Here is a 24,305-nt window from a genome sequence, read left to right as displayed (position 1 = left end):
TTCCTAGATCCTAAAATGGTACCTGGTACCTAGAGGCCACTGAATAAAAATAGATGAATATATTAATTTATATTTGAATAGCACTTGACAAATTCAAAATACTTTATATATATACATATATATATAAATAGCTTTTGTAATCCTTTTAATAACTCTATGACAGATATATCAGGGAAATTCTAATTCATAAAGATAAGATGACTGAAAATCATGGTACTATGAAATCAGCAATCACTAAAACAGAACTCAGATTTTCAGACTCCTTACTCTATGAAACCAGTTCACAGAATGCACTTTACATGACATTTTACATGCTTACATATTGAACATGAAATCTACTGACAATATCCTTTTCTTTTTTTTAAGTATTTAATACCCTTTCCACTGCTCCCTTTAAAATTATTAAATATAAATTCCTCAAATATCGGGCAATTCTGTTTTACCTGAGTCCAAGATTAATTTTCGGCTAACAAGCTAAACCTGGAAAATTACACTTATTTCATAAATACATGAATTACTAAATATGCAAAAGAATATTTCATATAGCTAGAGCAGGGCCTCTTCTAATTAATTATAGCAACTGTTGTTTACATATACACAAAGAGTAGAGATACGCAGTCAAACTGTCTTGGTTCATATCCTAATGCTACTTATTAGCTGGTACAACTTTGGCCAAGTTACTTCTCTGTGTCTCATTTTCCTCCCATGCAAAATGAGGACAATAGCTGGCCTACCTCATAAGGTTGTTATGAAGATTAAATATGTTAATACCTAAAATGGCACTTCGAACAATACTTGGAAAGCAGTTAGCAGCGGTTAGTTACGATCATTATTATTATTATTACCATGCAATTACTTACATATGTCAGGTGGGAAAGATTAAGTTTTATTCTCAAACATTATCTTTGAATTTCATACCTCCTTCATCATTCTGAAGCATAGCAGAAAAAGTATGACTTCTACTCTATTCTGCCCTCTAACACTACAAGGACAACTGTAACACATTTTTTTAAAAATACTAAGACTACTAAGGGTATACAGCAACTCCTCTACAAACTTTTATCCAGATTGTCAAATGTATTCACAGAACCGATAAAGAATTTTTTTTTATTCTCTGTTGTTTCCCTTTCTGCTTTCTAATTTTATATATCTGTGCTTTCTCTCCATTTTTCTTATTTGGTTAGTGGCTGATATATATTTTACCTATTTATCCAAAGATCAGCTCCCAGATTCATACATTTCTTCTGTTTCCAAATTGTCATAAATTTTCAATTTAAAAACATCTACAGAACAAAGCCACACTCTATAGAAAGAGCAAATCAGTTCAGCCCTGCTCACTACCAACAGATGGCATTACTGTTGTATCGGGCAATTCTAGTTCTACTACATTGTTTATCAACCTATGGCTTGACTACTATGTTTGAAACAATGTCATACCTGGAATTTATTTATAAAAGAGGAAAGCCAAAATACAAAACATCTTTGTTAAAATGTTTAAGAGAACCAAAAAGAAGCAAATTCAGGAACAATGTCATTATCATTTACGAGTTCTATCTTGAAATTTAATTTTCAAGGCTACGACCAATCAGAACACTTGTACAGTGTTACTCTGGATTTAAAAAGACTTTTTTTTTAACTAAAACCAGACTTTTGGAACCTAACACTTTGCAAGGAAATGAGCTTCTGTAATCTATCCATAAGCTCTACATAGAGCTTATGAAACAATAAATATTGCTAAAAGAAAACACGTCACTTAAGTTTCTCTCCTAAGAAGAGTCCAATCAAAAATCTGTTACTAAATAACAGCCACATGATCAGTTTTTCAAACATACAATTAACCATACACTTTTCAAAAAATATAATTAATAAGATGTAAATTTTCCTTGAAGATATAAGATATATGTTCTAAACCATAACTACCCAATCATTATTATGAACAATCACAATAAAACCGATAAATTTCAATAAATTGATTAATCATTTTCAGATAAAACACAGACTATTTTTTTTTTTACTATACCTTCATCAATTTCACTTAGCTGATGGTTCAAAAGAGAATTGGAGGATGTTTTCAAGTCTTCATAATCATATTCTTCCAGAGGCTCAATAGCAGACGGTTTGTCACGTCGTGAGTAAATAAACTGAGCAGCTAGAATATAAAAGGATTGAAAAATGCTGTAATATTGCCCATTTCCCATTAACTTTTTTTTTTTTTACAAAAGTTAAAGTAAAAATTAAAAATTCTGAACTACTACCTACAGTCATTTGCCCAAATTCTATAATAATGGATGAAAACAGAAACTAAGACAAAACATATCATACCCCAAACCCTGTTCAAAAGTCCTTACTAACCATTCACTAGTCTCTTACAATCATCTTCCTTCTTTCCTCCTATCTCCAAAACCATTCCACTGGGCTTACTTTCTCTAGTTTTCAAAAATTACCTTTCCTAGTATCTCATTCTTGCCTACTACTCCATCTTCTCTGAAATTTTCTCCTCTTTGGTACAAATATTTTAAACCTCATATCAAACTTGCTCATTTGCATAATTAAGAAAATAGTGAAAACAGACTAGGTTTATTTTCACTTTCCAAGAGCTGCTAATTTTGCCTGAACCCAAGAGCTGACCAAAATCATAGGCTTTAACTCTGAAACAACTTACACTTTCAGTCATACACTGACACTGTGTATTAGTGTTGTATACCTAACTCCTGACTTTCAGACATAAGTCTGTGCTACTCTGCAGTACTGGCAGTGTCATCACTCAATACATAAACGGGCATTATATATTTCATTAAGAGGTGAAAAGACAAAATGAAATATCAAAGTTCTAAATCATACTTGAGTATCATACATGAAATACAAGTGAGCAAAGGAGAAAATCATCATGCAGGCCCAAAGCATTCACTTTTCCATATCAACCAGATGACCACCAAACTCAATTCCTGGAGAATGTGTTCAATTGTGAAAGAATAAAATTAAAGAATAAGTTTAAGAAGGATAAAAATATAAATACAGTATTCTAAAGGCAAGGTGTTATCAGGGACTTCATATTATTTAGCTTTCTGGAAGAGCACATAACATGGAAGTCTATTGCTTAGCGTTGCCATATTTGACTTTTGTGCATGTTTTCAGGAAGGCACTATCCATGAAAGTAAGGGAAGCTAACTACATTCAAAATTATAGACAATGCATATATAAACAATGGATAAAACTATGGCTTACGCATAACACCTATACTCAAAAGGCCATGGCATAAGTGTTATCTATTCATAGTATAAATCACTGATGGCCTTACAGATTAGCAGGGAAGGTAAAAAAAAAGAAAATGTAATGATATATTCTAAAAAGTCAAATGAGTAACACAGATGACAAGCACTGCAGAAGCACAGAAGATTTAAGCAATTACTAAAGATTGGAGCAGTTATAATTAGGAAGGCAAGAACATCAGAAAAACTGAAGAAGAGGTAGGAGATATCTTGACCCAGGAGAACAGAATAAGAGAAACACAAAGCAGTTGAGAGAATCCATTCTATTCTGCTATAATGCATGTTTCTTTAACACAAACTAGTTTCTACCAAATAGTCAACGGGGGAATGATGAGGTATAGCATTCAAGTTGCTTTGAGTGATGAGATTTTTTCCCCCAACACTTTAATACTTCACATCATCAAATAATAGCTGCAAAGTCCAATAACACCAATGACAGAACATTATACTGTAACTGCAATTGTCCTGTAATGCCAGCCAGCCCCACATTCTTCCTCTTGGCTAAGTTCAGCCTCATGTGCTGTTTTGTGCATGCTTCTTGCTTGGCTCTCCAAGACCTGTGAGCATTTTGTCTTTGCAACATTACTCATTGGTTTCAACTCTTCCTTACACCTCTATCAAGCTTTCACCTGTTTTGTTAAATGTAAAGTCCTATGTTTACTGGAATATACCTTTATTAGGAAGTTAATGTAACTTTCTAAATGTGCAAGCATTTTATTAGATGATTATTGGTTTGTTTTTTTTTAAGTACTTTACAGGCTGAGTGGTCTGTCATGATCCTATTTTTTCCCAGAGGTTTTGTTATTTTTTAGTACACAATTTTGAAGGTCACAGGTTTTTCAAGAATGACATATTATGCTGTGTGTGTGTGTGTATTTATATATATATACACACACACATATATATATATCCCTATTCCCTCCCCCTCCTCAAGCAAGAAAAATATAATACTGCCATTATAAAATCAGCAATGGTTAAACAGCAGGAAAAACATTCCATTTCACAGATTTTCTAAGATGATCACTTTTTCCATTTCATTTTTTCGCAGAATGAGGGACAAGTCTTAACAATGAAATGGCATCTTAGTATTATGTAATATTCAGACTGACAGCTGATTTTTTTTAAGTGGTATATAAAATAATGATACATCTTACAACCCGTGGCATCTTAGATACAATAAAATGTGGTAGTACTAAAAATTGTAAACAGGGCCATTTTCATCAACTAGTGCCTGATGATTTTCAAGTCACTTTCCTGCTGTAATAAACCATTCAGTTTAGCCTAAAAGCAACAAATATACTTTCCCCAACTTATAGCTCTGAACTCTGAGGAAAAACCTAAGACATATCAAAAATTAAGTGAGGCAAAAAATCAGATACTTCTGTCAACGATTTTCGCTGAAAAAATATTAACAGGGAAAAGGAAGTTCTCAAAGCAGGATTTCACTTTATCTCCAAATACCTACTCTTCCTGGAGCTTTTTCTACCCCGTCCCACACACAAATCCAACTCAAAAACCTGTACTGTGACCACTGTCTTGGAAGTAAATAATGGCTGGATTTGCCAGAGAGTGGGGAGGGAGGGTGGATAGAAAACTTCCCCAGGGAAAATCACTACTGGGGAAAAAAGAAATAGTCCAGATCTTTGAAGGTGAAATGAGAGCCCAAAAGGCCACAAATATGATGAAAAGAGTGCAAGAAAAGCAATGGAGAGAAGGATAAATATAAAATGCTCTTTCTTCCTAAAAATCTAAATCATAAACTTTGATGGAAATGCTCTCTGAAAAACTGGACAGCCACAGTGACTTTCAAAATTTAAAGCATTCTGACAAACATAAAAATTCAGAGAGTTCAAAACCTGACTCTTGAAACTGCCGAATATTACTTCCTAAACATCTTAAAATAAAAATCATGTGAGACACTCAGAGATACGGGTTTCTAGACTTCTTTGCCTAGAGAGTCTGGTCACGTCACGTGGTGCTAGAATGCGGCAAGGAATCTGTATTATTACAATCACTCCCAACTGATTGGCATCGTCAGTTAAGGTAGGAAACAGTAGCCTACAAGTCTCCTCTTTCGTCTGCCCCAGCTGTAGTCCACTTTGTAAACCATCACCAGTTACCTTCCTAAAATACTACCCCCTTACTCAAGTAAGCTGACAGTAAGCTGACACTACACACTGAAAATTAAAAACTGCCTTCCACAGTTTGATTCTTATTTCCTTTCCTAGCCCTCTTTCCTGGTGCAACTGCATCAATCATGTGAATCTTCCCAAAGACACCTCACTTAGACACGACTACTCAAGCACTGTTTCCTTCAGCTAGGAGGCCATTCTCATTCCCAGATGTACCAGTCCCAATCCCACCTCCTTCCAGAAGCCTTTCCAGACTTCTTCAGGCAGGACTATCCCTCTACCCCCCATACTGTTCCATACTGTTGCTTAAATGGAACTTTTAACAAGCTGCCTTATCACAAACTCATTTATAACTTAGTTAGAATAGGGTTTTCCCAACATGTTAACTGATGCTGAATAAAGGTTCTGAGTTGGAATGGAATGAATAAGGATAACTTTTGCTTAAGTAATCATACAAGGAGGCCATTAGACTGAAGTGGCTCTACGGCCTTGGAAGCAAAGGGAAAGCCAACCCAGAGTCAATTTCTGTAAATTCCTCAGAGTTAAGAACAACCAATCACAAAAAGCCACCTGAGCTCTTCCAAATAATGTAACAGTTTAAGCTATAGCCAATCAAATAATTTCCGTGCTTTGCTTCATGTCTTCTCTATAAAAACCTTGCCCCAGCTCCTGTCAGTGGAGTACTCCTAACCACTTCCAGTTTGGAGCTGCCTGATTCAAACTGATGTTTGCTCAGATAAACTCTTAAAAATTTAATATGCCTCAGTTTATCTTTTAAAATTTCTAATTATATTAGTTAAAACAAAATTTGTAACTGTTTAAATAAAGTTTTATACATAGGCTCTTTTTGCTACCCCCAGCTCCCTAATGTATATTCAATACTCAGTACCAAAGTCAATGTTTCTAAAGGGAAAAAAAAAAGCTATAACATTAGGAATCACCTTTCCATCAGGAAAATTGTGCTTACTAGAGTTTCAAAAACATACATAGTGAATTTTAGAGAGAAATTCCTATTAGCTGATAAAGTTACTCAACTACCAGAATTCATTAGACCATGATTATAACACAACTCTTCAATGACATTTGCTGCTTCTTTAAGAACAGAAAGTATCCTTCTAAAACTATTCAGTTTTTAATTGAACATCACTTGGAAAAATATACCACTAAAGAGGAGAAGTAAGTTTCTGATCTGATGTGACTGCTTCTTTATACATGTTTTGGAAAAATTTAAAAATCTAAAACCACATGCTTTCGTTAAAAATACAAGCTTGTCACAGAAGAAACTCAAAACCATTAAACTAATTCCTGCTTTGATAAAGTGGGTTGACTTCCTGGTGTGTACAAAGGTAATTCTCAGAGTCAGACTGTCCTAAATATGAATCACACACAACACACATCAAGATATGTGAGAGACAAGCGATAAACTATGACCTCAAGGAAGGTAGGCCATAAAAGCAAATTTCAGAAAAACACCTTCAGAATGCCTGACCTTGTGTACCCTTAGCTCATTACTCAAGATTCAGCTTGATTTATTTAGATATGCCTAGATAAATGAATGCATTAATCAGCAACATTAAAATGTCTTTCAGTTGTCCCTCTCTCTATGAAGGTTTCCTTGTACAGGCCACAGTTAACCAACTTCCAAGTCCAGTAGACTTAAGCTCCTGTAATCATCTCTTGAATCTATTTCCAAATACGGTGCTATCACCCCTGTCCTAAACAAACAGTTCTCAAAGCAAACATCAGCAATACCCTGGTGGAGCTGTGACCCACCCTCAGAGTTTTTAACTCTGGGGTGGGGCCAAGAATTACTTTTCTAATAAATTCTAAAGTGATGCAAATGATACATGGACCACATTTTGAAAAGTCCTGAAATATCCTCATCTCCTCTAGATCATTAAAATAGTCTCCTAAATAATCTATATACATCCGCTTATGTACTACCTTCAATCCAGTCTCTGCTATGTATAAGACATTTTTTAAATTCAAACCTAATTATTACACCCACATCATCTTTTCAGTTTCATAAACAGGCCATGCTCTCTACTGCATTTACAATACAAGTGATGAAGTTAGTGCTACCAGACATCACTTTGTCCCCTAGTCAACTGATGATGATGAATTACAGGAGCCCAAAAAGGTTAACCCATAATTTTTTTTTTTAACATGCTACAAATGACAAGTGCTTGGAAGGTTCCTTGGGAAAAACCCCAATCCCTACAAAATATGGTCTTTTTGAATCTCTGAGTAACGAGCTTTAAAGGAATGCTGAGTGAGCCACCCCTCAGCTTCTAACCCAGCCTTCCTTTCTCTGCTTTGCAATGCTGGGGTTGAAGTCTCTGCAAAGCATATTTCTTCTTTGACAGCTGGCTCCCTTTTAGGATCAGCCACCAGGAAGATGCTAAAGGGAGACTGGAAGGCCGGAAGAGGAACACACATGTTCCTTTACCTTTTGCTTCCTGACTGGTTACCATCACCTCAGCAACACTTCATCTTGTATAAATCGTCTGTACCAGTAACAGCAATGAATATCAGTTTGCAGTTTTTCCAAAACTTCCAGAACCAGCTTCAACCATGACCATCCGGTTAGCTAGAATTCCCTCTTCAAAAGGCTGAATCCCAGCTTCAGTATCTCTTCAGAGATACCAGAACCAGCCATGCAGCGTCCTCCTTTCCAGAGGTCTGAGCCCCAGCTCCACAGTCCCTCCTCTGAACTTCAACGGCATAGCAACAAAGCAGAACCCTCTCGTCACAGGTCTAAGTCCCAGCTCCAAGGAGCTCCTCCACAAGGTTCCAAAAGGTTGCATTCAACCTTGTCTACCTGTTCCCCTAGGAACCTGGGATGGTAAATGATAACAATGTAACATTAAAGGAAGAGAGGGAAGGCCCTGATTAGTTAGGCTAAATGAGGGAAGTCCACATAAAGAACCAGATGCATTTCAGAGTAATAAATAACAGGAAAAAAGATGACAGGAGGAGTAGAGGTGCTAAGACAACTCCTAGAGCACCTACCTATGCCTTTAGAAAGAAAAAGAAATTCTAAAAAGTCAGAAGGGACATATTTGGTCTGCAGAGATTAAGAGGAGGCTTAAAGCAGGTGTAAGTATACAGCACAGCTCAGCGGACCATAAGGTATTACAGACAAAGCAGACTTTGACGGAAATTTAAATTACTATATTGAACCTTTAAACTTGTGGAAATGAGTTTCATGAATTCTATTTATTTTGTAGACAACTATATCTAACTGCACCTGTTTTTAAGGCATAGTAAAACTTAGCAGAGCATTTTAACTAACTGTTTATAGAATAGGCTAAAATTTGAAGACAAATATATTGTTAGGGAAATGAGAGGAACAGCTGGGTCAAAGACTCTGTCTTTGCTGTAAAGAATACAGGAATGTTTTCTTGATATGATGGCAAAGAAGATATCATTCAGTAGATGAGACAGAAGATGCAGCTCTAATATGGAATCCTACAGGAATTTGAGCTCTAAATTACTCTGCAGCTCCATCAGAAGTCTGAACTACATGTATTTCGTTTATTTACCAAACTGTTTAACAGTAGATAAACTAAAGTACTGTATGAAGGGAAGTCTATGCATAATACTTCAATGTTTCCAATATCCAAGAAATTCAGGGAGACAAAAAATTAACTGCTGTCTGTCTTCAGAAGTTTTAGATTTTCATTACTGACTAAATTACCATTTCACTCAACTTAGATTAACTGCATGCTGCAAAGAATATTGGAAAACCATAGCTTTTAGACTTTTCTTCAAATTGTTTAAAGCTAAATGATGGAATTAAAACTGTACATTCTATTCTTAAGTAAGGAAATTATTTTACATACCTTTAAAAGTTAACATATAAGAATCTTTCTAAATAGTACATAATATTATAGCCTTCTGGAACACTCCTAGAATGACAGTAACACTTAACATCTTTAAATCCCCAAATAATGAAAATCAAATTATTTTTTAACATTTACCTGTTGATGGCGAAATACAATAATCATCCTCTACAGACTGGCCATAGAAATCATCATCTTCAAAATCTAAAATAAAAATACAAGAGATAAATTCATTTACAAGTTCTTTTCATATTCTCAGTTATTAATGAGGAAGCTTCTGAATTCTCTCCAAAATAAACTGTTCATCTAAATGAAAGGAACTTGTAATGTCCACTTTTCAAAAAAATTCTAAAAATTCTACCCAAAATTGATATGCACTGACTTTCTATAAAGATATACATGTTCTTAGGTTTTTAAGCTAATTGAGTTTTATGAAGCTTTTCCAAGTTTTCACTTCATGTGATCAAAGAATAATCCCATAGACCAAGTACTTGTCTTTCCAGGATTGACAAAAATCTGAAATAAGCCATCCACCCTTTTTTTTTCACCAAGTGCCTTCTATAACTAAAGCATTTATTTTCTACACAACTGACTAGTGGAGGGTATACAATTAGACCATGAAAGCAGTTTTTCTTCATGTAGAGCTAGGTAATGTACAAAAACCAGATTATCCTAAACTTCCCTCACTCTAGCTAATTGGCCTTTTTTCCTACTGACTAGAATATCCTCTGTGTCTAGATCTTCCTAAGGCTGTTTCCTTCTCCTGGTTAAGGTTTCAGCTCAAAATGTTATCTATTTGCAGAAGTCTTCCCTGACCCCTCGGGGTACAGCAGCAAGCCTCACTACCACTTTGACTCTCCAGCACACTCCTCCAATTGAATGTCTTCAAATCACCATAGCTGGTTGACTCCATGAGACAATAAGCTCCTTCAGGGCAAGACTGTCTAGCCAACTACCTGACACATGTTTGGCATAAATTAATATCTATTTTATTGTAAGTTAGTGAATCAAACAAACTATAACTAAAAATCCACAAGGAATATAAGTATGTTTACATAAATGCATTTTATTCATTCAACAAATACTAAGACTATGCCAGGGACTATAAAAGACATTTGGGGTACAAGACTGAGTGACAGGCATATTCCTAGATCTCTGCAAACCTAAAATCTAACAGGGAATACAGACAAGAAAATGGGCAATAACAAAAGCATACGACAAGTGCTTGAGACAGGAGAAATACAGAATGACTAGGGAACACACATACGAACAACAAAAACAGAATTAAGAGTGAGGTGGCTAGGGAAAGATACCCAGGAATATAATATTTAAACCAATTCCAAAGGATAGTTCACTGATTTCTGAGGGTATTCATGTAGCAGTAGCAGAAACAGCATGTTCAAAGGCTGAAATCAAATATTTACGGCAAAGAAAAATCAGATACATGCTACTATTGGATAAAAATGTGTAACATTCAATAAATTAATGCTCAATCCCGAGTTAATAAAAATGTATTAGCAAACAAAAGAGACACCATTCACAAAAAAAAAAATGTATTTAGACATTAAAAGCAACAGGAATTTTCATACTCGGTCAGTTTTTCAATACTAAAATTGACCCTAAAAGTGCCACAATATCAAAAGATAAAGAGAATTCTTTCCTGGGATTTTTGTAAAGCGGTTCTTTTCCCCCACAATATTTGGGGTATTTACTGCACAGAAAGCATTGTGCTGGCTACTGGAAAAAATAAAAAAATAAAGTATGGGCTTTGCACTCCTGGCACTTTTATTAATTAGCAGGTAAAGTAGTCAAGTAAAATACTACCCAAATTACAGAGAAGAACAAAATGAGAGTTAAGAGAAGGAACAAATAGGTTGTGGAGCACTAAATCTCTGAAATGTAGTTATACTACTTTTGGGAATTTTTAAATTATTATCTGAGAAAAAGGAAAGTTTAACTAGGAAGAAGAGAAATAAACTGGACACTTAAAATAAGTAGAACCCATATAAGCAAGAATAGGGGATGAACTTATGCTATAGAAACAGCCTGGTTATGATGTCATCAGCTATTCCAAAGAAACTTGACACCCTGACTGGGGTTGCCAAGGTGAGAAGATATTTAGTACTTACTCCATCCAGCCAAGCACCTCTCCTTCAGGATGCCTTCCTTTACATAGAAATCCTGCTTAAACTCATTCTGAACAGTGTCCTCACTTAAGTAGCTCTCATAGCACTCTGTGAGCACTTTTGGTAGCATTTCATCATCTTCTGTTACTGTGTATGTCTATCTTTAGACTCCCTCAAACCCCTCGCTGTTGGTCCCCAAAGCTCAAACAGTTCTCTAAGCACTCAATTAATGTTGATCGATGAAATGATAAATTTGTATTGAAGAAGTGAATAAGCAGTAATTTGGCCCACTCATGTCTTTTACATCATATTCGCAAAAATATCTCCCAGGCTAAAGTTATTACTCTGGTAATAGTGATCCACATGCAACCCCAACATCCACTGCAATATTTAAAAAGTTCTCCATTCTGAAGGCAACACCAGGAACCTAACATGTGCCAGGCTGACTGGATCACAGTCAGTAAATGTAGCAAAAGGTGTTAGCTGCCCTCCACTATGATTACAGCATACTGATGTTGTAGAATAATTTGCTGGGAGTGCCAATAACAACCACCAATATAATAAACAAGCTTCATGCTCTATACTTTACAAAGTGATAGTGACAGGTCTTTATACTTCTACACTCGTTCACATTTTATAGTTTTAGTTTGTATGATGCTTGGTGATTGATGCCTATAACTAACCACTGCATAGAGATGTTGTGCTTGTTCTAAATGTAAACTCCTAGACAACATTCACATTTTTTTCTTTTACATCATCTTTAAATTCAGTAAGTCCTTTTCGAAACCCACTTTTTTCCAATACTGCTTTTTTTTCCCCAAAAATACATTTATGTTGAGCATGATCAACCAAGAACTGAGTATTCACCTCAAGATCATATAATCAACTTACTTTTGGGGTCTTTTTAATATGTATCTTTTCTACCATCGCCTAAGTTTCCAATTTAACTTTAAAAGTATAGAAAATAAAGCAGCCAACTCAAGCCAGGTTTTGCACTAAGTATGTATGAACAAACACACAAGATTTACCGTGTAAATCTAAAGTTACATCAAAACAGCTGAATGTAAGCTTTAAGTCAATCCGTGTTTTACAAATAAGAACGCTTCACGGGCATTTTTAAAAGGAGGGTCGAGGAGAGGAGCGGAGCTCGAATTAGGAAAGTGTGTAGCCGACCTGGGAGAAAACAATGGGAGAGGTGATATGCTTACTGTGCATAAGTATCACCGGATCCCAACCTCGTCAAATGTCCTTCCCATATGACGTCCTGCAGCACCTCCCCTGCCCTAAATAAAATCAATCCTAGAGGGTAAAAATCACGACTTAACGCCATTAGCTAGTACCCAAACGTCCTGTTATTTTCTCCAGATGAGCCTCCTCTAAACTCCAGCCTGGCACGACTGACGAGAAACTAACATATCGAAGCGGGCGCCAAACCGCTGCGATCCCAGCTGGAACGGTGAAAATGACGTCCCGGAATGACCCTGCCACCTACCTTCATCGTAGTTATAGCCTCGGACATTCCGATGCCGGGCCATTACGGCGGAAAGGGCGTTCGCCACAGCCCCTTACAAAATACCCGCTCAGATACTGATAAAGCGCCAACTGCGGCCTGGAGAACACATATACGCCATCTTGGCTTCCGGCAGGCCTCAGCGCTGAGCTCCTGCGCATGAGCGACGTCTTATCTGAGTACGGTAACCTCTCAGGGTCATATAACAGCATCTCAGGGTCATCCGCCTCCCTGAGGACGCATGCGCAATCATGCTCATGGGTGGGTGCGTTTCGGCTTGGCCCTGCCCATGGACAGGTTGACTGACGGGGCTTTCGAAGTAGCGGAATCACGCTATTTATAGTTTGCTGGTTTGGGGCAAATATTACGAGTAGAGATCCTCGACCTCTACCTCCGTTCCAGATTATTTTCCAAATTTGATTTCTCATAATCTAGTGAAAAAGCTCACTGTGTGCTGAGTAAGAGGAGGAACCTTGTTTTATACAACTTTTCGTCTTTGGGACCTACGCTAGGCACTAACAGGCATTAATAACCTTGAATGCGTTTGGTATAAGAATTAGCCCGAGCTTTAGAAGGGGAAAAGGACTCTTTTTAAACGGATTTATATGGTTCAGTTGAGAAGCTGGCTACAATAGGTCACCATGCATTTGTGCCTCTAATTCATGGTTTATGTATCTGCTCCATCCTGCATTGATACCTCTAGTAAACAGCTATCTGCCCTTAGCCATGTAAATGATCAGCAGCAACATAAAGAAGGATTCACTGAGCATTCACTGAACACATAATCATGTGTAACTTGCTAAGAGTATTGAATATCACTTTGCTTCTTAGACACAGCAATGACCTCAAATGTTGATAAATGTTCTTAATGAATAAATCTATAACCTATTACTAAATGTCATTTCTTTGATCACAAAGTGAATGGTGCTATGTAAAAAACCAACCTCCTTATTATACTGAACAAACTACACTTCAGTTATAGTTTATGTTTTTTGAAGTGACAATTTACATCAAATTCTAGAAATAAATTAAAAGTTTACTTGGCTTTCTATTATCCATAATGGAAAGAAATAATAATACAAATTCAATTCATATTTGTAAGTGGCTTGGAATGTAATTTATCCACGTTTGTGTCTGACTACCAAATGTTTGTTCTCATTGCTGTTCACTGTAACTCGAAGACAAAATTTTATGTAAAAATAGCTGCTAATTTTGTATGGCTTAAGTGCTTTCTTTATTTTACACTTTTAGGTAATGTCTATATTGTAGCCTGTCTTCTGGAAAGTGGAGATAGTGATAGTATCTAACTCATAGAGGAGTGAATAATAAAAAGGATTTTACACAGACAAGACAAATGGTTTGGTCTATGGGTTGTAAGTTGTGGGGATGTGACTAGGAAAAGTATGCTGGAGACAAGAGGACAAAGGAAGGGCTGTAAAACCAGTGCAAGATAAGAGATATTTCAGTAAGTTTGTACGGATCCATTTCAGCATCAATTCCCACTACTCTTGGCAGCTACTTAAATACTCATAGGCGTTTTGGCAAATACATTATGGTGGCTTCTGTACTCTATAATTCCTAAAGAGAAATAAAGGAATTGATTTTAATCGTTAAGAAAGGAAGAGAGGGTGGATGGTTGTAATTGTGACATTAGACACAGCATTTAAGAAAAGTTCTAGAGTTTTCTAATTAAATTATAGGAAAGCATGGCCTATACTCCAAACTATAAAATGACATAGGTGAGTAGAAGAATCCTCTTATGGTCCTTTGCAGTTCTGTGATTATGATTACACATTAATAATGTAAATCTACTCATCTTTTTGGGGTTTGCAGGGGAGGGATATTTAGGTTTATTTATTTATTTAATGAAGATACTGGGTATTGAACCCAGGATCTTATGCATGCTAGGCATGCACTCTGCCACTGAGCTATACCCTCCTCCTATTCATCTTGATTATTATCATCAAATATCTGTAAAATCTATAAACAAGTGACTTAATTTTCCTCCTGATCTTCTATATTAGTTATGTAACCCTCTGTCTGAGCTATTGATATTCTTACTCTCCTCTATGGAATTTCCCCTGACTTCCCTCCCATCTTTCTTTCTTCCTTCTTTTCTCTTCTTTTCTTTTCTTTTATTTTCTTTTCTTTTCTTTCTTTCTTTTCTTTCTTTCTTCCTTCCTTCCTTTTTCTTTCTTTCTTCCTTTCTTTCCTTCTCTCTCTCTCTTTTTTAAAGGCATACATTACCTGAGTGAAAATTGGCAAGATCCAGTGAATAGGTTCCTCATCAAGGCAAGGCTTTGCCCCTAAAAAGCTTGAGGCCATCCAAGGATTCCGTGTTTGACAGAAGCATTGACAGTGTAACTAAACAAACAAGAAGGTGTTCAGGGAAGCTGAATCACATCTTCAAAGAAATTCAGTAGGTGATTTTTTTTAATTTCTGTGTGGTATTATGAAGCTTAATGCAGAACATATCAAAACTTTGAAAAGCAAAGGTGGGGTCGTGAACTTTATAAGGCAGAATAATTTCCTACAAGAATAAAATAGAAGTCAAAGTGTTCTATATTTAGATATGAACTACATTCAATGGGGAATACCAGCAAAACAATAATGCCCGGGCAAAACCTTCTTCCTACATAGGGTAGGTTTTTTTCAACTACCAATCCTGGGCTATCTGACTGTCAAGCACTTTGTCATGAAATACAAGAATAAATATGGTTCAAGAGTTCATTATAAGATTAACTTTTTCGAGGTTCATGTTGTTCTAAGTGTTCTAGAAATAACTAATCCTCCAATTTAAAATCTTTCAATGGAGCCACATTACTTACAAAATAAGTTTAAATCCTTAGAAAGACATCGGCATCCTTTGTGATTTCACTGCTGCCTGGTTTTGTACCTTACCTGCCACCACTGCACCACCCTACCTGAGGCACTGTATGTCATAGTTCCTACTTTTAGGATTTCATGCTTTTTCTGCCCTAGGACATTTGCACATGTTATTCCTTCTGCCTAGAACACCCTTCAAAGTTCATGCCCTCTTATATTACTCAGGAGATCCCCAGTAGCATCACACATTTTGTGATATCTTCCTTGACTCTGACAGAACAAGTACCCCTACTCTGGACACTCAAAGTTCTGTCTGGCTGTCTTTGCTATAACACATATTAATAATATTCTAATTGTCTATGTTTGTATCTATCCTTCTCCATCTCCCCAACTAGATACAAATTCCTCAAAAGCAGGACATCCTTTACCTAATTTTGTATCTCCAGCATCCATTATAGTGGCTAGTACAAAACTGGAATAGATAAAATACATTTTGTTGAGTAATTGTTGAATAAATTTATAACATATAAAATAAATATATTTGCAATGTAGAAGAATTTCATAACTTTGGAGACATATATCAATAGGATTTTGGAAAGAGAAACTTTAAGGAATGAGAAAGGGAGAAAGGAGAGTGGATAATTTGGAAATATAGGCTGTGGGTAGAAATTTCTAGATTACAAGTATTTTTTTATATATACTCAAAAGAAATGAAACACCTGTTCACACAAAAAGTTGTTCACATTTTTATATTATTCACAGTTGTCAAAAGGTAGGCACAACTGAAATGTCCATTAACTGATAAATGGATTTAAAAATATATATATACATGCACCCCAATGTTCCTAGCAGCACTATTTACAATAGCCAAGACATGGAAGCAACCTAAATATTCGTCAATGGTTGAATGGATAAAGAAAATGTGATATAGCTATTTAATGGAGTATTATTCAGCCATAAAAAAGAATGAAATCTTGCCATTTGTGACGTGGATGGATCTTGAGGGCATTATGCTAAGTGGAATAAATCAGATAGAGAAAGACAAATGCTGTATTATCTCACTTATATGTGGAACTTTTTTTTAAAAAAAGCTTATAGATACAGAGAACTGATTGATTGGGGGTAGGAGGGAACAGGGTGGAATGGGTGAAGGTACAAACTTCCAGTTATAAAATAAATAACTCCTGGGGATGTAATGTACAGCACAGCAACTACAGTTAATTATACTGTATCATATATTTGGAAGTTGCTGAAAGTTCTCATTAAAAGAAAAGAAATTTTGTAATTATGTATAGTGACAAATGTTAACTAGACTTAGTGTAGTGATCATTTTGCAAATATGCAAATATTGAATAGTTACATTGTACACCTGAAACTAACATACTGCTATATAATATAGGTTCCTTTAGCTGCCTTCCATACACTGGTTCTCTATACAATCAGTGTCATTGATCTAGCTAGTATTCAGTTTTAACAAATCACATTGGAGATACTTTAAAATGCATGATAAATGATTGATTTCTCTTTGCTGCAGCTGGAAGTTGTTTAATCTGTAGTGGTTATGGACTCTTGAGCAAGTAACTTGCTTTCTGTGGACCCCAATTTCCCACAAATATATAAGGGGCTCATACAAGATTATCTCTGGAGTATTTTTTTTTTGTTTTCTCATTTTTTATTAAAGGTTATCACAAGATATTGAACATAGTTGTAGTATTTTATGTATTTATTTGTTTGTTTATTTCCCATCACACCCAATCCTTTTTTTCACTCCACGCCTACAACTTTTTTTAAGACAACTTCAAGATTTTTATAAAAATTTATTCCACAATGATTATTCTGTTAGTACTCAAACATTTTATATGAAATTATTTTGTAGTTATATTTGATAGTTAATATGTATACTTCATTTCCTCTTAACAGGGATGATGCCTTTAATTAGACCTGTAGAATTCCACCACGAAGCATAAATGCATTTGACAGTTACATGTTGAAAGAATGTTGAAAATGCCAACAAATCACAATTTGAAGTAAATTTTCAAACAACAAGTTTATACTGTATAACACAGGGGACTATATTCAATATCTTGTAGTAACTTATGGTGAAAGGAAATATGAAAACAAATATATGTGTATTCCTGTATGACTGAAGCACTGTGCTGTACACCAGAAATTGACACAACATTGTAAACTGACTATACCTCAATAAATATATACATATATTATACACACACACACACATATATGTATAATAAAGTAGGCTTTCAAGAAATCTGAACTCACCAAACTATAAATTCATATTTGTAATTCATGATGCCAGGCACACAATAGACTTTGAAAAATATTTTTTTTAATTTTACACAAATAGAAAGATTGAATTATCTTCCTATTCTCTCTACAGAAAATATCACAAAATTATTGTCATGGGAAGGAAAGAAGTGATCAAATCATATGCAGGTAAAAATGTAGGGAAAAGTATTAAAGAAGTGTGATAGGCAATTCACAGGTGTATTATGCTATTTTATGGATTTTATGATTGTGGTATTCGTCAGTTTTTCAAATAAATTTGTTATTTTTGAGATCTTTTTTTCAATCTAAATACATATCTACTTTTCAAAATAATTTTATAATCATTTCATATTTCTCTTTTTAAAGGAGTCCAAACTGAATATGCTACAGACCCCATCAAACTGAATCTACTTTGAGAAGAGGTGTCAAGGATGAATTATCTGAAATAATGTGCTAGCTTCTTCCATTTTACTTCTCTCCATCAAGCATCAATCAGCAGTTGCAGTTTATAAGTCTACAGTTTCTTAGACAAGGAATAACATAGAGGTGGTGGGGAACATACCAAATAAGAAGAGTAACATTATATACAAACAGATGGAAAGGTAGTGGATTGGAAGAATTAATATTGTTAAAATGGCTGTACTACCCAAGGCAATATACAGATTCATATGCAATCTTTATCAAATTACCAATGACATACTTTGCAGAACTGAAACAAAATGTTAAAATTTGTATGGAAACACAAAAGACCCAAATAGCCAAAACAATCTTGAGAAAGAAGAGCGGAGCTGGGGGAATCACACTCCCTGATTTCAGACTACACTTCAAAGCTACAGTAATTAAAAGAGTATGGTACTGGTACAAAAACAGACACACAGATCAATGGAACAGGATAGATAGTCCAAAAATAAACCCACACATTTATGGTCAATTAATCTAAAACAAAGGAGGCTAGAATACACACTAGAGAAAAGACAATCTTTTCAATAAAGAAGGCTGGGAAAACTGGACAGCTACATGTAAAAGAATGAAATTACAACATTCTCTAACACCATATAGAAAAATAAACTCAAGATGGATTAAAGACCTAAATGTAAGACCAGATACTCTAAAACTCCTAGAGGAAAACATAGACAGGACACTCTTCAACACAAATTGCAGCAATATTTTTTTGAACCACTTGGTAGAATAATGGAAATAAAAGCAAAAATAAAGGAACAGGACCTAATTAAACTTAAAAGCTTTTGCACAGCAAAAGAAGCAATCAATAGAACTAAAAGACAACCTAGAGAATGGGAGAAAATATCTGCAAATGATGCAATCAACAAGAGACTAGTTTCCAAAATATACAAACAACTCATTAAGCTTAATATCAACAAACAAGCAGCCCAAACAAAAAATGGGCAGAAGACCTAAATAGACATTTCTCCAAAGAAGACATCCAGATGGCCAACAAGCACAGGAAAAGATACTCAATTTCACTAATTATTAGAGAAATGCAAATCAAAACTGCAATAAGGTATCACCTCCCACTAGTCAGAATGGCAATCACTAAAAAGTTTGCAAATAATAAATGCTGGAGAGGATGTGGAGAAAAAGGAAACCTCCTATACTGTTGGTGGGAATGTAAATTGGTGCAGCCATTGTGAAAGACAGTATGGAGGTTTCTTAAAAGCTAAAAAAAGACTTACCCATATGATCCAGCAATCCCACTCCTGGGCATATATCCAGAGAAAACTGTAATTTGAAGAGACACATACACCTCAGTGTTCACAAGCAGAACTATTTACAATAGCCAAGACATGGAAACAATCTAAATGCCCACTGACATATGACTGGATAAAGAAGTTGTGGGGTATATATATATACACACACACACACATATATATGAATATATATGAATGAATGAATACTACTCAGTCATAAAATGAATGAAATAATGCCATTTGAAGCAACATGGATGGACCTAGAGATTATCATATTAAGTGAAGTAAGTCAGACAGAAAAATACAAATATCATATGATGTCACTTATATGTGAAATCTAAAAAAAACTACAAATTTTATCTGCAAACCAGAACTAGACTCACAGACAGAAAACAAACTGTGGTTAACAGGGGGGTAAGGGGGGGGTTAGATAGATTAGAAGTTTGGAATTAACAGACATGCATTGCTATATATAAAATAGACAAACATCAAGGATCTACTGTATAGCACAGGGAACTATATTCAATTTCTTATAATGAGCTGTGTGGAAAAGAAACTGAAATATATATATGCATGTATATATATGTATAACTGAATCACTTTGCTGTACACCTGAAACTAACATTGTAAATCAACTACACTTCTATAAAAAATAAGAATTAAAAGAAAAAGAAAAGTAACATCATGTGGTTTGATTGTTGTATTGTCTGAAAAAGAATGACCAAGGGAAATGTATTAGTTCAGATTGGAAAATTGAAGAAAGTTGGATAAGAGAATGTTGAGTGGGAATACTTCAGTGAAGAGATGAAATGCTTATTTGCCCATCCTGGTCTCAATTCAGGCTTGCTGGACATACATTGCTAACATATGCACAACTTCTTCTAGTTCTGTAAACTGTCAATTTGTGTGTATCATCTTGAATGCTGCCTACGTACATTTAGTTGAGGGACATATACCGCTCCTTAGCCATGGGAAAGAGGTGTATTCACAGTACAAAATGCTCCAAGGCACCAACAGAATATTAATAACAAGTCAAAGGGCAAAGCATTTCTAATCCCAAGGGAAAATTCAAAGCAAAGAAAATTTGCAAATCAAATTTAAATCAAGAAAAGTACAAACATAAAAGGTAGAGTTTGAAAAGATAAAATAGGCTGTCATTAGAAGTCATTTAGAACAGTGAGCTGTTGGAGGAATTTCCCTTCCTTGCCTTGTCATGCTCTGTTTTCTTTGAAAAGGCAGAGGAGGGGGTATGGAGGTATATGTTATTTAAGAAACTAAATCAAGAGAAACTCTTAGAAGGCAAGAGTAAAATAATTTCTATCAAAACCATTTAAGCCATGTGGGATAACTCCTTTTAGAATTTCTTAAGAGAGACAAGTTGGAAAATGGGAAAAGCAGAAGGGAAGCACTTTTTTCTTCCTCATCTCGATATGTGTATAAGGCTGGAGGTGTTGGATCATCTTGGAAAACTGGGATATGGGAAAGTCATGCAACAATGTTGCCTATATATTGGATCATAGATTTTGTAGACAATCCCGTAAAATCTGTTAGCAGTTTTGAAAAAAATCACACTGAGACGTGACCACTTGATACTGATTAACTTTCTATGTGATTGGGCCGTAGATAATTTAGGAGACTTTTGGCTCATCATTTTTACTTGAACCAGGAAAAGTTTCAATATGATTAGTCATATTCTCCTTACTTTTCTTACATACTGATTTGTGATTCTAGGGTATGATTTAAGTAAGCAAGAGTTACTTTGACTCTGGTTGAAACATAATAATCAGGTTGATATGACTAGAAGGTTTATAGCCATGTTTGCGTTTAGATAAATAGAATAGGCATTAATCTTTTCAAGTAGAGCATTGAGCAGCAATTAGTCCTAATGATTTCCCATCACTATTGTGGTAGGTTATATTTTCCTAAGATGTCTACAATAGTGTATTCTATCCAATGTGCTTTCCTTACTATGCAATGCTGGCACTCCTCCACTGAGAGATATGAGGTTATATGTCCCCACTTAAAACCGGGTAGATCTGTGACTACAGTGGAAGCAACACTATGCATCTTCTACGCTGCCATACGAGATGATACAGCTTCCATCCACCATCCAATCCTCTTGGGATGCTCATTCTTGGAACTTAGCCACGTATTGTAAAGAAGCCAAACAGCCACACGGAGAGGCCATGTGTAGATGTTCCTGCATCAGCCTTAGTTTAGATCCCAGATGATAGCCGGCATCCACAACCATGAGGCTTCAGATGATCCCAGACCCCAGCCTTCATTATGCCTTGGAATAGAGAAAACCTACTGTCCTGATCAATCCTACTCATATTACAGATATATGAACAAAAATAAATGGGTTTTTTTGGTTTTAAGCTAATAAATTTGGCGGTAATTTGATAGGTAGCAACAGATAACCAGAATAATTGTTAACCCAAAAATATTTCAAAGGGAGATAGCAATAAATGCTGCCATATTTAAATAAAGAATTCCATGTACCTATAGACTCATAATTCATAAAAATATTAATGGTAGTTAATGTTCAACACTATCTATTATGATCATTTTTATGACAAAGAATAAAAGTTTAGAAAGTCTGTTTTAAGTGAGGTTTTGGTATGGGCTTTTTTTTTTTTTTTTTTTTTGATCACTAGCCACAATTCTGAAAACTGCCTCCTAGGTATTCTGTGAATAATCACAAAAGATCTTTTTATTCAATTCCATTGATACTTCATACTGAAATTACTCAGGAAAGCTAGTGTAACAAGGACTTGATTTTCTAACTGGAAAATGTATGTTATGAAATTCTGTAGTCTCCACTCTTTAACATGTTACCCAACACATTAATTGCCTGAAAAGTTTTAGGGAACAAATATTTTATTCAAAGATTTATGCTTTTTTTAAAAACCACAACTCAACAAAGAAACTTTTGATAAAATATCCCTTTCCCAAGTAATATTAATGTGGGTCATTTATGATTTCTTTTAAATATTATTACAATTTTATTATGTTTTGATTGTGCTGATAATTGATTCAGACTTTTCCTAAGGACTATTTGCTCCATAAGTCATTTTTTTGAGTAGTAAAAGAGAAAGGGAGTAAGAAATTAAGCAAGGTATAATGACCTATGTCACTAAAACAGTCTTCATCAAATTAAATAAAACACACTATATTTTCTATAAGAACATTTTTAAAACTTTAGTAAAATCCTTAAAAATTAATTGTTCTTTTAGACCATGGAAAAGGTGAAAATGTTTTTCCCTCACTCAGAACATATTGGTAAACACACATCTGTTTTAACGTATAGGTAAGCATAAGTAAGTCATAGCCATTGAGAGTCAATCAGAAAGAGAAAACAGTAAAAAATTTGAGAGGAAAATAATATTGGAAATTATGATTTTAAAAAAAATCAGTTTGGCCAACATAAGAAGAGCCAGATATAGACTGGCCTTTATATTGGCCCCTCTTTCTTCCTCTCAGCCGTGGACCCAGGGGTATTCGCTTGATGAATTCTGAACTCCTTGTCCACAGAAAGACTGCCTGTTTGCTGGCTCTTTCTACTTCAGGTGAAGAACCTTTTGGGAGTCGGACTGATGTCTAGGGGGAGAGTATCTCAGAGGGAGAGATATTTAAATCATTGATATACCTTAGGACAGGCACTCTAGAAAGGTCACAAATGGGGAATTTAGAAAGAATCTAGATCATTCTGAGTTGTGGTAGAACTAAACTCCACAGTCATGCACATCATAGCACATTTCTGGGATTTAATGTGTGTCTCAGGGAGCCGAAGTACAGTAATTCATTTATCAATATAAGAAGTGGCTAGAGAAAACTTTGTCAAGAAGAAATACATGGAAAAACTCCTTTATTTTGCTTCCTTTTAAGAAGCAACTTGGTGTAAGAGAACGAATAACTGATTATCATTTAGGAGCTCTGGCTCTTGTCTAGTTTACTAATCAAGAGTAACTGTGTCATCCGGTAACACATTTTACCTTCATTTGTTTGTTTCTTTTTAAACAGATTGTACTACATGACCCGTTAGTTTCCTCCCAGTTTATTATTTCCTTGATTCTTGAATTACAGCAATATCAGCATCTGTCATCTTTGAATGTAAAAGAAGAAAGTACATTTACAGTGTTCTTTACCAGATCTGAAAATAGGAGCAAGGTTCTAGTTTTAATGTTAAATGCTGATATGACCTGATCACTCTGTAAGGAACTCTGTATAGATTATAGCAAATAATAAGCTATATGACAGATGCTGATTTCCACGTGTAGAAGTCAGTTTGAGATGTCTCATCTTGATATCTATCTTGGTAATTATTTTAGAATTGAAAAATTTGCCCATTTCTCTGTCTTTTAATGTATGTTATATAAGTGCAATGCTAGAAACAACATAGTCCCTGTTCTAAACTTGTTTATAAGCAATATATACAAGTTTGGACATTAGATAAGATGCAAAAGTTATGTTAAATAATCAAATAAATGTTAATATTGAGATAAATGCTTTCTGGGAAGTCAACGAAAGGGAACCATGGTAATAGGATGATCATATCCAGAGGACATGAAGACTGAGAGGGAGTTATGGACCAAGATGGTGTAA

General features: G+C 35.1%; 1 protein-coding gene across 3 annotated transcripts in view; it reads right to left on the bottom strand.

The window, feature by feature from the left end:
- HBS1L (HBS1 like translational GTPase) overlaps positions 1 to 13,068 on the bottom strand; it is a 75,695-nt gene extending 62,627 nt beyond the window's left edge. The window contains exons 1-3 of one of the 3 annotated variants that reach the window (XM_045524422.2): positions 12,865 to 13,068; positions 9,385 to 9,450; positions 2,021 to 2,149 (exon numbers count right to left, since the gene is read on the bottom strand). In XM_045524422.2, the coding sequence (XP_045380378.2) occupies positions 2,021 to 2,149; positions 9,385 to 9,450; positions 12,865 to 12,907 (238 nt within the window). In that variant the 5' untranslated portion in view covers positions 12,908 to 13,068. The remainder of the gene's footprint in view (positions 1 to 2,020; positions 2,150 to 9,384; positions 9,451 to 12,864) is intronic. The other 2 variants (XM_010965609.3, XM_010965608.3) reach the window with 2 other exon arrangements.
- Positions 13,069 to 24,305: the final 11,237 nt, after the last annotated feature.

This window comes from Camelus bactrianus, chromosome 8 (assembly GCF_048773025.1).
Source record: "Camelus bactrianus isolate YW-2024 breed Bactrian camel chromosome 8, ASM4877302v1, whole genome shotgun sequence".
NCBI lineage: Eukaryota > Metazoa > Chordata > Mammalia > Artiodactyla > Camelidae > Camelus > Camelus bactrianus.
The sequence above is the reverse complement of the archived record's forward strand: the minus strand, read 5'-3'. Positions and strand labels throughout refer to the sequence as shown.